The following is a 14900-nucleotide window of genomic DNA, read 5'->3' as shown; positions in this document are numbered from 1 at the left end:
GAGGAGGAAATAGAAAGAGAGAGAGTACAGAGAAAAAGAAGTGGGGAAAAGGGAATAAGAAGAGAGACAGGGAGAGACACAATGTTACTGAATGAACGAGAGAGCGCATGAGGAATAAGAAGAAATTAAAGCGAGATAAGAGAGATGCGGGAAAACCTTCCATCCGAGATGAGAGGAACTCACTAGACTGAGTGTTTGGTGAGCTCTTAGCAGCTATGCGGAGGATACCTGCATGTCTGTGAGACACCCACCACTCCTACTTAAACGTAACCTGAATGCTGGGGCCCTTCCACTTTGAGACATCACTGGACGTCAGGGAAGCTCTGGATAAGACTCGTATAAGTCTGCATGGCACATGGTTCTGTGCAGCCATGGTTGTCAACAGGATTTAAAGGGCACCCCATTAATCTCATCTGTACAATAGGTGATTTTTAGGGGGACCTGCATGTTTGTAGTAGCCATATAAAACTGATAGGCCAGATATATGCTAAGATTTATTTATACAGTTTTACTATGAGTAATTCACCCTCTCCGTCTTCCCAAGTAGCTACCCTCCTGGCCACCCACTATTGGCTCTTTGCCCTCCCCACCAAGCCCCATTTTTAAGGTCCCCTTGCAGGGCGCCAGGAAGAAGCCGTACTGTGAGCTGTGCGGGAAGTCCAGGAGATGCGTCATGGTGACAAAGGGGTGGTTGAGGGTCTCAAGGGGAGTTATCCTCTTGTCAGCATCGATGGTCAGCATCTTCTTCAGGAGGTCGATGAACTCCCGCCTGTCTGCCTTCTCCACCAGCATGTCACTGCCTTCCAGATCCGACGCCATATTCACCTGGAAAACAAGAGCATGCGTGGGATATCTGCGTCTGCCTCTGGAAAGCAAGTACAAATTCATTTTCTTCTGGGTCTCTGAACAGGGGAGTGCTTGTTAATCAAGTGGATTTTTTTTTTGCCTCATTACCCTGTATCAGAGAGCCAATAAAGATAAGGGGAGGAGGAGAGAGGGGGCTTTGCCTGTGCAAACTCTTGTTGAACACACAGTGACATCAGAAAAAAGGAAGCAGCCAGTGGAAATCAACGCCCCACCCAAGTCTCAGCTCATCGTGTATACAAACCGTTTAAAAATAATGTTTTAATATATATATATATATAGGTGTCTGATTTTGATTAAAAAATAAAATTAAAAAAAAAGTATCAATCAGCCTGATGTGGTTAAACATGTCACTGTGGGTGGTTAACATTGGCCCAGGGAGGGACCTGCAACTGAATATAATAAGCAAAGAACAGTAATCTCTGCTTTCCATCATGGACAAAACGCAGGCCCTTTAACTTAGTATCCTGCGATGTCACTTCCCAGGGCTAGGGAAGATCTCAGCTCAATTCAAATTAATGGGGCCACAATAGTCTCCAGCACAGGGAAGCAGCTTCACGGTATAATATATAAGGGCCATCGAGTGAGACCGCAGAGCTGTATTTGTCAGGTACGTTTCCTGTACGTGTAAGGTATGTCGCCTGTACTTGTAAGGCCGGTCGCCTGTACTTTTAAGGCCGGTCGCCTGTACTTGTAAGGCCGGTCGCCTGTACTTGTAAGGCCGGTCGCCTGTACTTGTAAGGCCGGTCGCCTGTACTTGTAAGGCCGGTCGCCTGTACTTGTAAGGCCTGTCGCCTGTACTTGTAAGGCCTGTCGCCTGTACTTGTAAGGCCGGTCGCCTGAACTTGTAAGGCCGGTCGCCTGTACTTGTAAGGCCGGTCGCCTGTACTTGTAAGGCCGGTCGCCTGTACTTGTAAGGCTGGTCGCCTGTACTTGTAAGGCCTGGTCCCCGCTGGCTACTGCAGCGCTCGCTGTGGCGGACGCTGCAGGGACGAGAGCCCTCCCCTCAAAGGCGCCGGGCCCGCTGCGAGGGGGGGCCGCAGCACTGTGGCGAGAGTTGCTCCTGCTCTCAATAGAATTGAGAGCAGGACCGACGGAGCGCTAAGCCACGCCCCCTGGCGGTTCAGCCAATGAGGGCGAACCTGCCGGGTGACGTCATGGCCGCGCCCCCGTCACTCCCCCGCCCCCCCCCCCCGTCCCTCTTCCTGCAGCTCACTGCAGACCGGGGAATCGGCTGCACGCGCCGCCAGTCTTGCGGGCGCGAGTGCAGCGGCGGTACTGGGGCCTCAACCAAAGGCTGGTCGCCTGTACTTGTAAGGCTGGTCGTCTGTACTTGTAAGGCTGGTCGCCTGTACTTGTAAGGCTGGTCGCCTGAGTTGTAGGTCATCTGTACTTGTAAGATAGGTTGCCTGTGCTTGTAAGGTAAGTTGCCTGTGCTTGTAAGGTAAGTTGCCTGTGCTTGTAAGATAGGTTGCCTGTGCTTGTAAGGTAAGTTGCCTGTGCTTGTAAGGTAAGTCGCCTGTACTTGTAAGGTAGGTCGCCTGTACTTGTAAGGTAAGTTGCCTGTGCTTGTAAGGTAAGTCGCCTGTACTTGTAAGGTAGGTCGCCTGTACTTGTAAGGTAAGTTGCCTGTGCTTGTAAGGTAAGTTGCCTGTGCTTGTAAGGTAGGTCGCCTGTACTTGTAAGGTAAGTTGCCTGTGCTTGTAAGGTAAGTTGCCTGTGCTTGTAAGGTAGGTCGCCTGTACTTGTAAGGTAGGTCGCCTGTACTTGTAAGGTAGGTCGCCTGTATGTCTGGTACCTGCGCCATGTCATCCAAACAGTTGAAGATGTATTTCCTGGCTTCCTTCGATTTGATGCCCGTCTCTGTTTCGTGGTCGTCGGGGGTCTGAATCAGACAGGAAAAAAAGAACCGAGGGATGAGCGACAATTTCCATCAAGAAAAAGCAAGTTTAAAAGAAAACTGATTTTGCCCAATATCCCGGAATGAAGGAATGTAACTGTCCCGGGTGCTGGTCACGGCCACGCCCCACACGGGAACCACGGAATCCTGCCACGCGCAGCCAGCTTTCTGATGGCATGAAATAAAAGGCACTCTTTCGGTTTGGTTATCTGCCGCTGTAAACTGGCTGCCCTCAGCCTGTCTGTATTTGCACTGTATGGGCAATTTGCATTTGTTATCAGGCTCTAAAGGAAAGGGGGGTTTAGAATTGCCTTAGTTACACCCCCTGCACACTGGGGATAAAGTCCCCGCACTTTGTATTTATCTACCAATAGTAACACTCATACCGGCTGATATACTAATACTTTTTTTTACAAAGAGATTTGGTAGGAAAATGCAGGCGCTCTCTTGACGTCGCTGAGGGAATGTTTTTTTCAGGAAGAAAACAGCAAAATTATACATTTTCAGCAAATTGTCAGAGAATCCATGATACATTGAAAGGGTTTCCCTGCATGATGACCTTTAATTTGCCCCGGGACAGGGGGCGGCCAACTGCAGTCCTCAAGGGCCACCAACAGGTCAGGTTTTAAGGATTTCCCTGCTTCAGCACAGGTGGCTCAATCAGTGGCTCAGTCAACGATCGGCTCAGTCACCTGTGCTGAAGCAGGGATGTCCTGAAAACCTGACCTTGAGGACTGGAGTTGGGCCCCCCTGAACGAACAGGTTTGCAATGTATTGAACTCCAGCCCAGAATCACTACTTTTTGGAAGGCCCTTTAACCCTCGCCGAGCGGATACCCCAGGACACTTCCTACCTTCAGCCTCCACAGCGGATACGGAGAGTCGCCATCCCTGTTAAAGAACCTCGTGGTCTTTGTCCCGGAGCTGAGGAGGTATTCGGCCGGTAAACCTTGTGTCTGGGAGATATAGCGGATCTGCGGAGGAGGGAGGGGCAGGTTCACATATACTGAGGCAAAGTGTCCCAGACATTCTCTACAGTGAGCAGGAGCTTCTATACAGTGTCCCGGAGCTTCTATACAGTGAGCAGGAAGTTCTATACAGTGTCCCGGAGCTTCTATACAGTGTCCCGGAGCTTCAGCTTCTCTACAGTGAGCAGGAATTTCTATACAGTGACCCGGAGCTTCCCTACAGTGAGCAGGAGTTTACATAGTGTCCCAGACATTCTATACAGTGACCCGGAGCTTCTATACAGTGTCCCGGAGCTTCAGCTTCTCTACAGTGAGCAGGAACTTCTATACAGTGTCCCGGAGCTTCTCTACAGTGAGCAGGAAGTTCTATACAGTGTCCCGGAGCTTCAGCTTCTCTACAGTGAGCAGGAACTTCTATACAGTGAGCAGGAGCTTACATAGTGTCCCAGACATTCTATACAGTGAGCAGGAACTTCTATACAGTGAGCAGGAGCTTATATACAGTGAGCAGGAGCTTCTCTACAGTGAGCAGGAACTTCTATACAGGGTGACCAGGAACTTCTATACAGTGAGCAGGAGCTTATATACAGTGAGCAGGAGCTTACATAGTGTCCCAGACATTCTATACAGTGAGCCGGAGCTTCTATACAGTGACCCGGAGCTTCTCTACAGTGAGCAGGAGTTTACATAGTGTCCCAGACATTCTATACAGTGACCCGGAGCTTCTATACAGTGACCCGGAGCTTCTATACAGGGTGACCAGGAACTTCTATACAGTGAGCAGGAGCTTATATAGTGTCCCAGACATTCTATACAGTGACCCGGAGCTTCTATACAGTGAGCCGGAGCTTCTATACAGGGTGACCAGGAACTACTATACAGTGAGCAGGAGCTTATATACAGTGAGCAGGAGCTTATACAGGCACACCCCGCATTAACGTACGCAATGGGACCGGAGCATGTATGTAAAGCGAAAATGTACTTAAAGTGAAGCACGACCTTTTTCCCACTTATCGATGCATGTACTGTACTGCAATCGTCATATACGTGCATAACTGATGTAAATAACGCATGTGTAACAGGCTCTATAGTCTCCCCGCTTGCGCACAGCTTCGGTACAGGTAGGGAGCCGGTATTGCTGTTCAGGACGTGCTGACAGGCGCATGCGCGAGCTGCCGTTTGCCTATTGGGCGATATGTACTTACTCGCAAGTGTACTTAAAGTGAGTGTCCTTAAACCGGGGTATGCCTGTATAGTGTCCCAGACATTCTATACAGTGACCCGAGAGCTTGTATACAGTGACCCGGAGCTTGTATACAGAGTGACCAGGAACTGATCCATTCCCTCTGACTGACACACTTATCGTTGACACTGCATGTATAAATACAAGGTAAAGTTAACGCTCGCAGTGCCAGAATGCCTGTGGCAGAAAATGTCAAAAGCCATCAGCACGCCAAGCACTGCAAGGGTTAACCCCCCCCCCCCCCCTGCATATAACACTGTAATTGTAGATTTTAGTATATCAAACAGCTGTACGGTCTTCTACATGTACAGTATGTATGTATATCTCTTTCAGTATATATCACCATCCAGGTACACAGCTCTTCTCAGCAGTAATACACGTGACATAATAGTATAACACATGGGAATAAGCGCTTCAGACATAAAAGTAACATTAGGAAAAGGAGTCCCTGCCCCGAAGAGCTTGCAATCTAAATGTAACATAGAAAGACTGTGGAACTCCACCTTATTAAAAAGAGGTTTCACTGGGAAACCGTTTGGTGCAGTTTTGTGGTGTCGGGTTTGAAACCGGGAGATTTTGGTAGGTATGTAAACGCTCGGTATCTACCTCCAGCACCGAATGTGATCATCAACCCTGCTATCAATTCCTGCTGTGTGCATGTTAGATATCCTGCCTGGCCAAAATGTTAAACTAAAAGACCATTTTATTTAATAGATATCTATACATATATATATTTAGCACTGTACCGTGTATAAGTTTCACTGGATGTGCACTGAGCTCTGTCTGTGTTTCATGTTCTGTCTCTGGTTTTAAATATATATTGCCATGCTCAGTAGCACTCCTCTGTGACACTTATATGCTTATATACAGTGGTCGACAAATCACCAAAAAATCTACTCGCCACCTAGTACCAAACGTGTGCTGCTTGGGCCAATAGGAGCTCGCCACGATGTTAAATCCACTCGCCCGGGGCGTGCAAATGTATAGGTTTGTCGAACACTGCTTTATATATATGTTGTGGTTATTTTGGGGGTTCAATATGAGCTTGCAGGTGTCATGTATGTTTTACAATTCTTGTTCAGCTGGTCTTAGCTGATTGGAGGCTGGCTCTTCCTATCTTGTTGAAGCTCACCCCCTCCCACATTTAAATGGTTAAAAGCTCACTCCATAGCATCTCCCACTCTCAGGGGAACTTGCTTGCTTACAGTATGATTGTGACAAATCTAATAGAGAGTGCTTTTCCTGGTAATGTACAGGTTAATAAAAGCTTCAATCAGACTTAGAACTATGCAACGAATTTTGACAGATTTATTATAAATCATTCTTCCTGGTAATGCACAGGTTATTAAGAATTTATATTAGTGTTAGGGACCCTTGAGATGTGGTCTGCCGTGTAGTGGCTCAGGGGCTTACAACACTTTGGCCAAAATGTTAAACTAAAAGACCATTTTATTTAATAGATATCGATACATATATATATTTAGGCACTGTACCGTGTATAAGTTTCACTGGATGTGCACTGAGCTCTGTCTGTGTTTCATGTTCTGTCTCTGGTTTTAAATAGATATCCTGCCTGCCAGTTTCCATCTGATTATTTCCCAGCTGTACGTATCAGCCTGAAATGTGTTGCAACTACTGTTTAAAAATATTTCATTATTTTGAAGGGGTTAAAAAAAAATATATATGGAAAAACAGCACTTTTACGGTATCTACAGACACAGCTAAGGCATCACAGTATATATCCTTTACATGGCATGACAAACTCTAATGTATTGTGCTATGTGCCTTATTCTATTTTGTGCCCGTTTATGGTCGAAAAGCCCCATTCAATTCAATGGGAATTATTGCCCGAAAAATGCCCCGAATGACCAGTTTGGATATTATAGAATGGCCACCAACGTATCAAGGGTAAGGTCCATTGTACGTCACTCACCTGGTCATACTCCGATGCTCCAGGGTACAGGGGCCACCCCAAAAACAGCTCTGCGATGACACACCCTAAAGACCACATGTCAATGGCCTCGCAGAACGGTAACCCCAAGATAATCTCAGGAGCCCTGTGAGAGGGGGAAGGGGAGAGAGAGATGGGGGCAGGAGGGGGGAGAGAGACGGGGGAGAGGGATGAGAAAGAGAGACACACATCCACAGAGAGGGGAGACAGAGAGAGACACAGGGGAGAGAGACAAAGGGGAGAGTGAGGTGAGAGAGACACACACAGAGCGGAGACAGAGAGAGGGGGATAGAGACAGAAAGGGGAGAGGAGGGAGAGAGAGAAAGAGATAGATCAGCTGTAATAAATAATCATTTGAGAGGCCTTTCACAAATTGTAAATACAGATCCATCCTGTCACATACTGGAGTCCAGAGCTTCCTAAAACTCTTGGGGTAAACAGATAACAAGGACGTAACATGGCACAGCTACAGTGCACCCCCACAGGATGCTTAACCATAAGATAAGAAAGGGTTAATTCAGTCCACTCCCCACCCTCATCTCTGTGTTACTAAATGGGGCTCCCAGTCCTGACCAGACTCATCTTATTAATATGCAGATCTCAGCCCTGCTCCACCTGGCTCTGCAGCCAGTGCCCCCCCCCCTATACACTTCAATATACTGTATACAAGCAGGGGGTGACAGCCCCAGTACCCCACACCCCTAACTCTGCAGCCAGCCCCCTATACACTCAGTATATAAAAGCAGGGGGTGACAGCCCCAGTACCCCGCACCCCCAACTCTGCAGCCAGTGCCCCCCATACACTCAGTATATAAAAGCAGGGGGTGACAGCCCCAGTACCTCGCACCCCTAACTCTGCAGCCAGACCCCCATACACTCAGTATATAAAAGCAGGGGATTTGTTGATACTTTGTGTCAGAAAGAGCATTTAAAGCCCTTCAGTTAACCCCTGCGCCGCATGTATATGCATTATGTATATATACACATATACATATATATGCACGCGCACACACACACACACACACACACACACAGACATACACACACACACACACACACAATTTATGATCCAAGAACAGGAGGGAGCTTTTTTAAAATATCTTTTCTTCAAAAAGGAAAGTTCCCGCTGTAAGCTTGAAAGAAAGAAGTAGTGATACTCTAGGTTTATACATAGAAGGGGGTGTACCAGTCTGTCTCCTCACTGTGTACACGTTTGCCCAGGATAGAGCATCTTCTCACGCACGGTTACTATGTATAAATGTATCCCTACACTAGTACCGACTTATCCCCCTGTTTACCCCGATGCTGTGCAAAGCTTAGTACTGTATACAATATATACAGGGAAGACGTCTCCAGCTGTATTACAGACCAGGCAGGGAAGCAGAGGGACCCCATGCAACGTATGCAGGACACAATACTGAGACCTGAGCAACACAGGGCCCCCACGTGAACAGAGCACACCCTTTCCATGGTCACAGGCTCACTGCCATGTTATGGCAAAGGGGTTACTGGTTCTGTGCCGCCGGGGTCCCCCGACTCCTCTCCCTGAACCCATGAAACCCACAAGCAGACGGACTCGAGGGGAAGTTCTGCCCAGACATTTACATATATAAGAAGCAGGGGGTCCCAGGAGCTGAACAACATTCATTTCATCCCCTGCATCCCAAGATACCCACTGCCGGGGAAACAAAATGGAGGTTAAAATCTCCCCCGTCACGCGGGCCAATAGGAAGCTGCAACGTCATCACTGCATTACGCGGGGGAGAGAGGAGGGGGGGAAATCAAGACCTCCATGAAGTGCCAGCTGCAGCTTTCCCAGTAATGATCTCGGGAAGCAGGGGGTGAAATTAAGGCCTGGGACATAGTGGTTTTAAGCTCGCTGAGGCGGGCTGAGCCGCGCTGAGCAGATGCACAAAGCCCCTGCATCTGTTATCAGCGCGGCTATAGTTTCTCCCTCCGCATGCGCGCTGATGCGTGTGGAGGCTGAGAAACTTTCCCGAGACAGGCAGGTTTGAAATTTGCCGCTTGGGGAAGCGGAGGAGCGGTTACGTGACCGCTCCCATCCAATAGGAGCGGGGGACTAGCCCCGCCTCCCGCTCCGCCTCCTGGCACTTCTCCGCTCCGCCCCCGCCCCGCCCCTAGAGCGCGCTCACTGCCTCGCCTGCAAGGACAGGGAAAAGCCCCATTTTGGAGCAGGCGAGGCAGAGCAGGAGCGCGGCTCAGCGCTGTTTGCTCCACTATGTCCCAGGCCTAAAGCAGCAATACAGGTTTTATTTGTTGTATTTTAAAAAAAAATATTATTTCAGGATTTAAGCAGGGGGTCTCCGGAACAGAACGGTGTTAATTTCAGCTCTGGGGACCCCCTGCTTCCAGAGATACTTGCCTCCGTAGTGGGTGCCGGTATCACTGCAGTCAGAGAAACTGTGTGCCTAACATAATGGCGCCACGCAGCCCAATAGAAAGCCGTGACGTCATTGAGTGCGGCCTCCTATTGGCCCGCGTGACCGAAGCATTTAGAGAGAGTGGATGGGGGAGAGAGAGACAGAATGGGGGCATGGGGAGGTAGAAGAGGGACAATGGAGAGAGGGGAGGGGAGAGAGGGCTGGGGGAGGTTAGAGAGAATGATGGGATGGGGAGAGAATGTAATGGGGGGAGAGAGAATGTAATGGGGGAGAGAGAGAATAGAGGGATGGGGAGGGAGAGAGAATAGAGGGATGGGGAGGGAGAGAGAATAGAGGGATGGGGAGGGAGAGAGAATAGAGGGATGGGGAGGGAGAGAGAATAGAGGGATGGGGGAGAGTGTGAGAAAGGGGAAGAATGGAGGGATGGAGAGAGATAATGGGAGTATGTGAGAGAAAGGGGATGGAAGAGGAGACAGGGGGAGACAGGAAAGGGGGGTGCAGTTGTTGATGCAATTTGTTTGATAAATACATTTTTAACGTGTTCCTGTTTTACTTTTGAAAATCTGGTCCCCCTACTCACGAGGGGGGAAATAAATTCCTTCCTGACTGCAACCATCAATGAGATTTCTCCCTGCATCAACATACTTCCTATGTTTAATTTGGTATATCCCTGTATACCTCTCCTTTCTAAAAACAAAACAACAAACAACAAGATGTGTGTTTTATCATTTAAGAAATATTATATATTTAGCTTAACTCCAAAAAGCACAAGGGACACATTCATCAGCCGCGGGGGGGGGGGGGTGGGATCTTCACTAACCTCCGGTATGTATTACCGCACTGCGATCCCGCCTTATGCGCCGTTCAAGTCAGCGGCAGTTATAACCTGTATTGGGGGCCAGTGAATCTCCCCCTAAACGAGGCAAAAATGCTGCAACTATTTGCACACAAGTATTAGGCCAGGGGGGGGGGCCCAACTCCAGTCCTCAAGGGCCAGCAACAGGTCAGGTTTTAAAGGAGGTCCCTGCTTCAGTCGTTGATTGAGCCACCTGTGCTGAAGCAGGGATAGCTTTAAAACCTGACCAGTTGGTGGCCGTTGAGGACTGGAGTTGGCCACCCCTGTATTAGACATTGCTTAAGAAATGTGCAATGGTGGCCATATTCCAAAAATGGCTCACATCAGTATTATGACAGTGTAGATTGATAATATATATATATACTAGCTGAGAGACCCGGCGTTGCCCGGGATATAATTTTGGGGGGGCGTACGACAGGGTTAGGCTTCCCCCCCCCCCTTGACAGCTAGGTGGGTGACTGAGTTGACTGAGTGTGTGGGTGACTGGGTGGGTGTGTGACACTTGACTGAGTGGGTGGGTGGGTGACTGAGTGGGTGGGTGACTTTGGGTCGGTTTGACTTTGGGTCGGTGGGTGGGTGACTTTGGGTCGGTGGGTGGGTGACTTTGGGTCGGTTTGACTTTGGGTCGGTGGGTGTGTGACTTTGGGTCGGTGGGTGTGTGACTTTGGGTCGGTGGGTGGGTGACTTTGGGTCGGTGGGTGACTTTGGGTCGGTGGTTGGGTGGGTGAGTTGGGTCGGTGGGTGGGTGAGTGGGAGACTGACTGGGTGGGTGAGTGGGAGACTGACTGGGTGGGTGAGTGGGAGACTGACTGGGTGGGTGGGTGACTGACTGGGTGGGTGAGTGACTGACTGGGTGGGTGAGTGACTGACTGGGTGGGTGAGTGGGTGACTGACTGGTGGGTGAGTGGGTGACTGACTGGGTGGGTGAGTGGGTGACTGACTGGGTGGGTGAGTGGGTGACTGACTGGGTGGGTGAGTGGGTGACTGGGTGGGTGAGTGGGTGACTGACTGACTGAATGGGTGGGTGACTGGGTGACTGAGTGGGTGGGTGACTGAGTGGGTGGGTGACTGACTGAGTGGGTGGGTGACTGAGTGAGTGGGTGGGTGGGTGAGTGGGTGACTGACTGAATGGGTGGGTGACTGGGTGACTGACTGAATGGGTGACTGACTGAATGGGTGACTGGGTGACTGAATGGGTGGGTAACTGAGTGGGTGACTGAGTGGGTGGGTGACTGAGTGGGTGGGTGACTGGGTGAAAGTGGGTGACTGGGTGAAAGTGACTGGGTGGGTGACTGGGTGGGTGTGTGGGTGGGTGACTGAGTGGGTGACTGAGTGAGTGGGTGACTGAGTGAGTGGGTGACTGAGTGGGTGGGTGACTGAGTGGGTGGGTGACTGAGTGGGTGGGTGACTGAGTGGGTGGGTGACTGAGTGGGTGGGTGGGTGACTGGGTGAAAGTGGGTGACTGGGTGAAAGTGACTGGGTGGGTGACTGGGTGGGTGTGTGGGTGACTGAGTGGGTGACTGGGTGGGTGTGTGGGTGGGTGACTGAGTGAGTGGGTGACTGAGTGAGTGGGTGGGTGACTGAGTGGGTGGGTGACTGAGTGGGTGGGTGACTAAGTGAGTTTTTGGGTGACTAAGTGAGTGGGTGGGTGGGTTACTGAGTGGGTGGGTGACTGAGTGGGTGGGTGACTGAGTGAGTGACTGAGTGGGTGACTGAGTGGGTGGGTGGGTGGGTGACTGGGTGGGTGAAAGTGACTGAGTGGGTGTGTGGGTGACTGGGTGACAGTGCGTGGGTGGGAGACGGTGTGTGACTTACCTTGACCCCGTGGCATCTGGCTGGGGCAGGAGGTGAGTTCGGGAAGCTGGGGGGGGGCAAGAGTGGCAGGAGTCCCGCGCCGCGCTTCCCCTCTCCGGTAGCGTCGCACGTGAGGGGGAGTCCCGCGCCGCTCTTCCCCTCTCCGGTAGCGGCGCACGTGATGGGGAGTCCCGCGCCGCTTCCCCTCTCCGGTAGCGGCGCACGTGATGGGGAGTCCCGCGACGCTTCCCCTCTCCGGTAGCGGCGCACGTGATGGGGAGTCCCGCGCCGCTTCCCCTCTCCGGTAGCGGCGCACGTGAGGGGGAGAGCAGGAGGGCCGCGCCGTGAGGGGGGAGGAGCCTGGAGTTTGCTGCTGAGCAGCAGGGCCGCGCTTCCTCCGCGGCGCACGGTGAGGGTGATGGTGCGGCTGGGGATGTTGCGGAGCGTGGGGATTTGGGTGAGGTGGGGAGGGGGGAGAGAGTGAGGGGCACCAGGAGAGTGAGGGGCACCGGGAGAGGAGGGGCACCGGGAGAGGAGGGGGGGGGGGTGTGGAAGGTGAGCTGCGGTCCAACTGACGGGGGAGAGTGTGTGTCCCTGTGTGTGTGTGTGTCCCTGTGTGTGTGTGTCCCTGTGTGTGTGTGTCCCTGTGTGTCCTTTGGCCCGTCACTCCGCCTCAGGCCAATGAGAGGTGTGCGGGGGCGGACCAAGGGACCAATGAGATTTCCCCTAGGGACACCGGACATCCAGGCAGGCAGGCAGGCTGGCATGCATGCATGCAGGCAGGCAGGCAGGCAAACATACAGTGCTTTCACTAATATAGTATAAGATATATATATATATATATATATATATATATGTATTTCTCTTGCAGCCTGTGCTGCAGTGCTGCTGTATATGAATTACGGCTGCATTCCGATCCCTCTGTCTCTCTCTGCTGCATCCCTGTGACATATTGTACCTCTCTACTGATTCCCCTCTTCCCTCCTCCTCCTCCTCTTCTGTGTGGCATTTTACAGTATAATAAGGAGACAGACAATGTGAAGCAGCAGAGATAGCGAAGGGAGAAGGAGATGGGATGTGTATATATATGCAGTCAGATGTTTATTTCTATTGCACCGACCAGGTAAAGCTTTATAGAAGATTCAGAAGAATGCATGGGGTTACAATCCCATCCAGGGATCGCTGGAGTAAACAATCCTGTCCTGAAGAGCTTACCATCTAAGTGAGTGTAAACATGTGTACCAATGGTACTGCGCTGTGGCATATGTTGGAGCACTATAAATAATGAAGGATTTCAATTAGCATTGTATACACACATATACACACACACACACAATGCTATATATATATACACACACACACACACACCCCCCCCCCCCCCCCCAAGTGAGTGGCAGGGATATGGTGTTTAGTAGAATAAATGCAGGTAACTGACGACTGTAAAAGGACATACACACGTAGAAGTATTTTCATATAATTATATTAATGCTTCGGAGGGTTCTGGGATCTTTTCCTGTTTTGTTAGGGACCTCTCTGGCAGCAAACTGGTTAATAATCCGTGTTTTTTTGTTTTGCTTTTTTTTTTTAAAAACAGATTCTAAGCAAATAAATAAGAGAATTACAATTTTCGGGCACAACACTTTGTAATGATCTCTCTGGCAGCAATGCGGCCGGCGGACATTTTAAGATCCCACAGGAGCGGTGATGGAAGAGATTCAACCAAAATATTAAGTACATATTAAAAACCGCCGTTAACCCCTTGTCTGCCACAGCTGCCATCTGCAATGTGCAAGCATCACTGGGAAATGTGTTCTTGTGAACGGTTTTGGGGTCGAAAGAATTTGCATATAACCAGCAGTTCTGTCTCACACATCCTCAAAATCCTCATCTCCACTTCTTGTCTCCCCACCCTCTTCCCTCTCCCCCTTCTCTCTCACTCTTTCCCCACTCCCTCCCTCTCCCTTTCTCTCTCACTCCCTCTCCCCTTCTCTCTCACTCCCTCCCTCTCCCCCTTCTCGCTCACTCTTTCCCCACTCCCCCCTTCCCCTTCTCTCTCACTCCGTCCCTCTCCCCAGTCTTTCTGCCTCACTCTCTCCCGTTTGTTTCCTAGCCCCTCTCTTCTCACTATTTTTCCATCTTTCCACTCTTCCTGTCTTCGATCATCCTTTTTTCACCCTCTCCCAAGTTCCTTGCGCTCTCTCTCTCCCCCCCCCCCCCGTCTACCTATCTCTCCCAACCCCTTCCTTTCTGCCACAAAACACCCTTTCTCTCCTCATCTCTCCCTCTTCCACATCCCCTCCCTCTCTTATCCTTTCTCCTTCATTTCGTATCCCTCTCAACCCTCCCCTCCCCTCCGCCGATCTCTCCATCACTCTGCCCCTCTGGCTGTCAAGACTAGGTTCTCATCCCAGTAAAACACTCATCTCATTACCGCCACAGAAAAGATGAAATGCCAAGCATTATTGGTGCATATTTTGAACCAGATCCGTGGCAGAGAGGGGGTTCACGGCCCATCTCGCAAGGAAGCGCTCATTTCCCCCCCCTGCAAATGCACCAAAACAGCATTAAGCTTCGTCCATATAGATCTCCAGTGCAGGGAACGCAGATGCCTGCGGATTCCCTGGAGGTTTAGATCTATGACACAGATCGACACAATCAAAACTGATAGCATTAATGTCTGCAGAACATCGGAGCGCAGGGATATGCCAGATCAGGCGCCTGCTACGAATATTATGCAACACTCCAATGCAAATTACTTTGAAAATGCACAAAGACACCAGATTTGCCTTAAAAACAAAAAAAACAAAAATGTGTTACTTTGCAAAAGTGTCTGGTTATTTCATGTTTTTTTTTATTTCTTTTTCGCTCTATATGGACATTTCACAGTGAAATCAGAGCAGATTTCAATAGCGGAGAAAGATTA

At 50.2% G+C, this 14900-nt stretch overlaps 1 protein-coding gene across 3 annotated transcripts in view; it reads right to left on the bottom strand.

Moving 5' to 3' along the window:
• Positions 1-14900, bottom strand: part of LOC142496093 (homeodomain-interacting protein kinase 2-like) — a 57326-nt gene that overhangs the window by 27836 nt on the left and 14590 nt on the right. For all 3 annotated transcript variants that reach the window (XM_075602487.1, XM_075602489.1, XM_075602488.1), the window contains exons 3-6: positions 6908-7031; positions 3618-3737; positions 2663-2749; positions 641-825 (exon numbers count right to left, since the gene is read on the bottom strand). In XM_075602487.1, the coding sequence (XP_075458602.1) occupies positions 641-825; positions 2663-2749; positions 3618-3737; positions 6908-7031 (516 nt within the window). The remainder of the gene's footprint in view (positions 1-640; positions 826-2662; positions 2750-3617; positions 3738-6907; positions 7032-14900) is intronic.

Source organism: Ascaphus truei, chromosome 5 (genome assembly GCF_040206685.1).
Source record: "Ascaphus truei isolate aAscTru1 chromosome 5, aAscTru1.hap1, whole genome shotgun sequence".
In the NCBI taxonomy this organism is placed as follows: domain Eukaryota; kingdom Metazoa; phylum Chordata; class Amphibia; order Anura; family Ascaphidae; genus Ascaphus; species Ascaphus truei.
The sequence above is the reverse complement of the archived record's forward strand: the minus strand, read 5'-3'. Positions and strand labels throughout refer to the sequence as shown.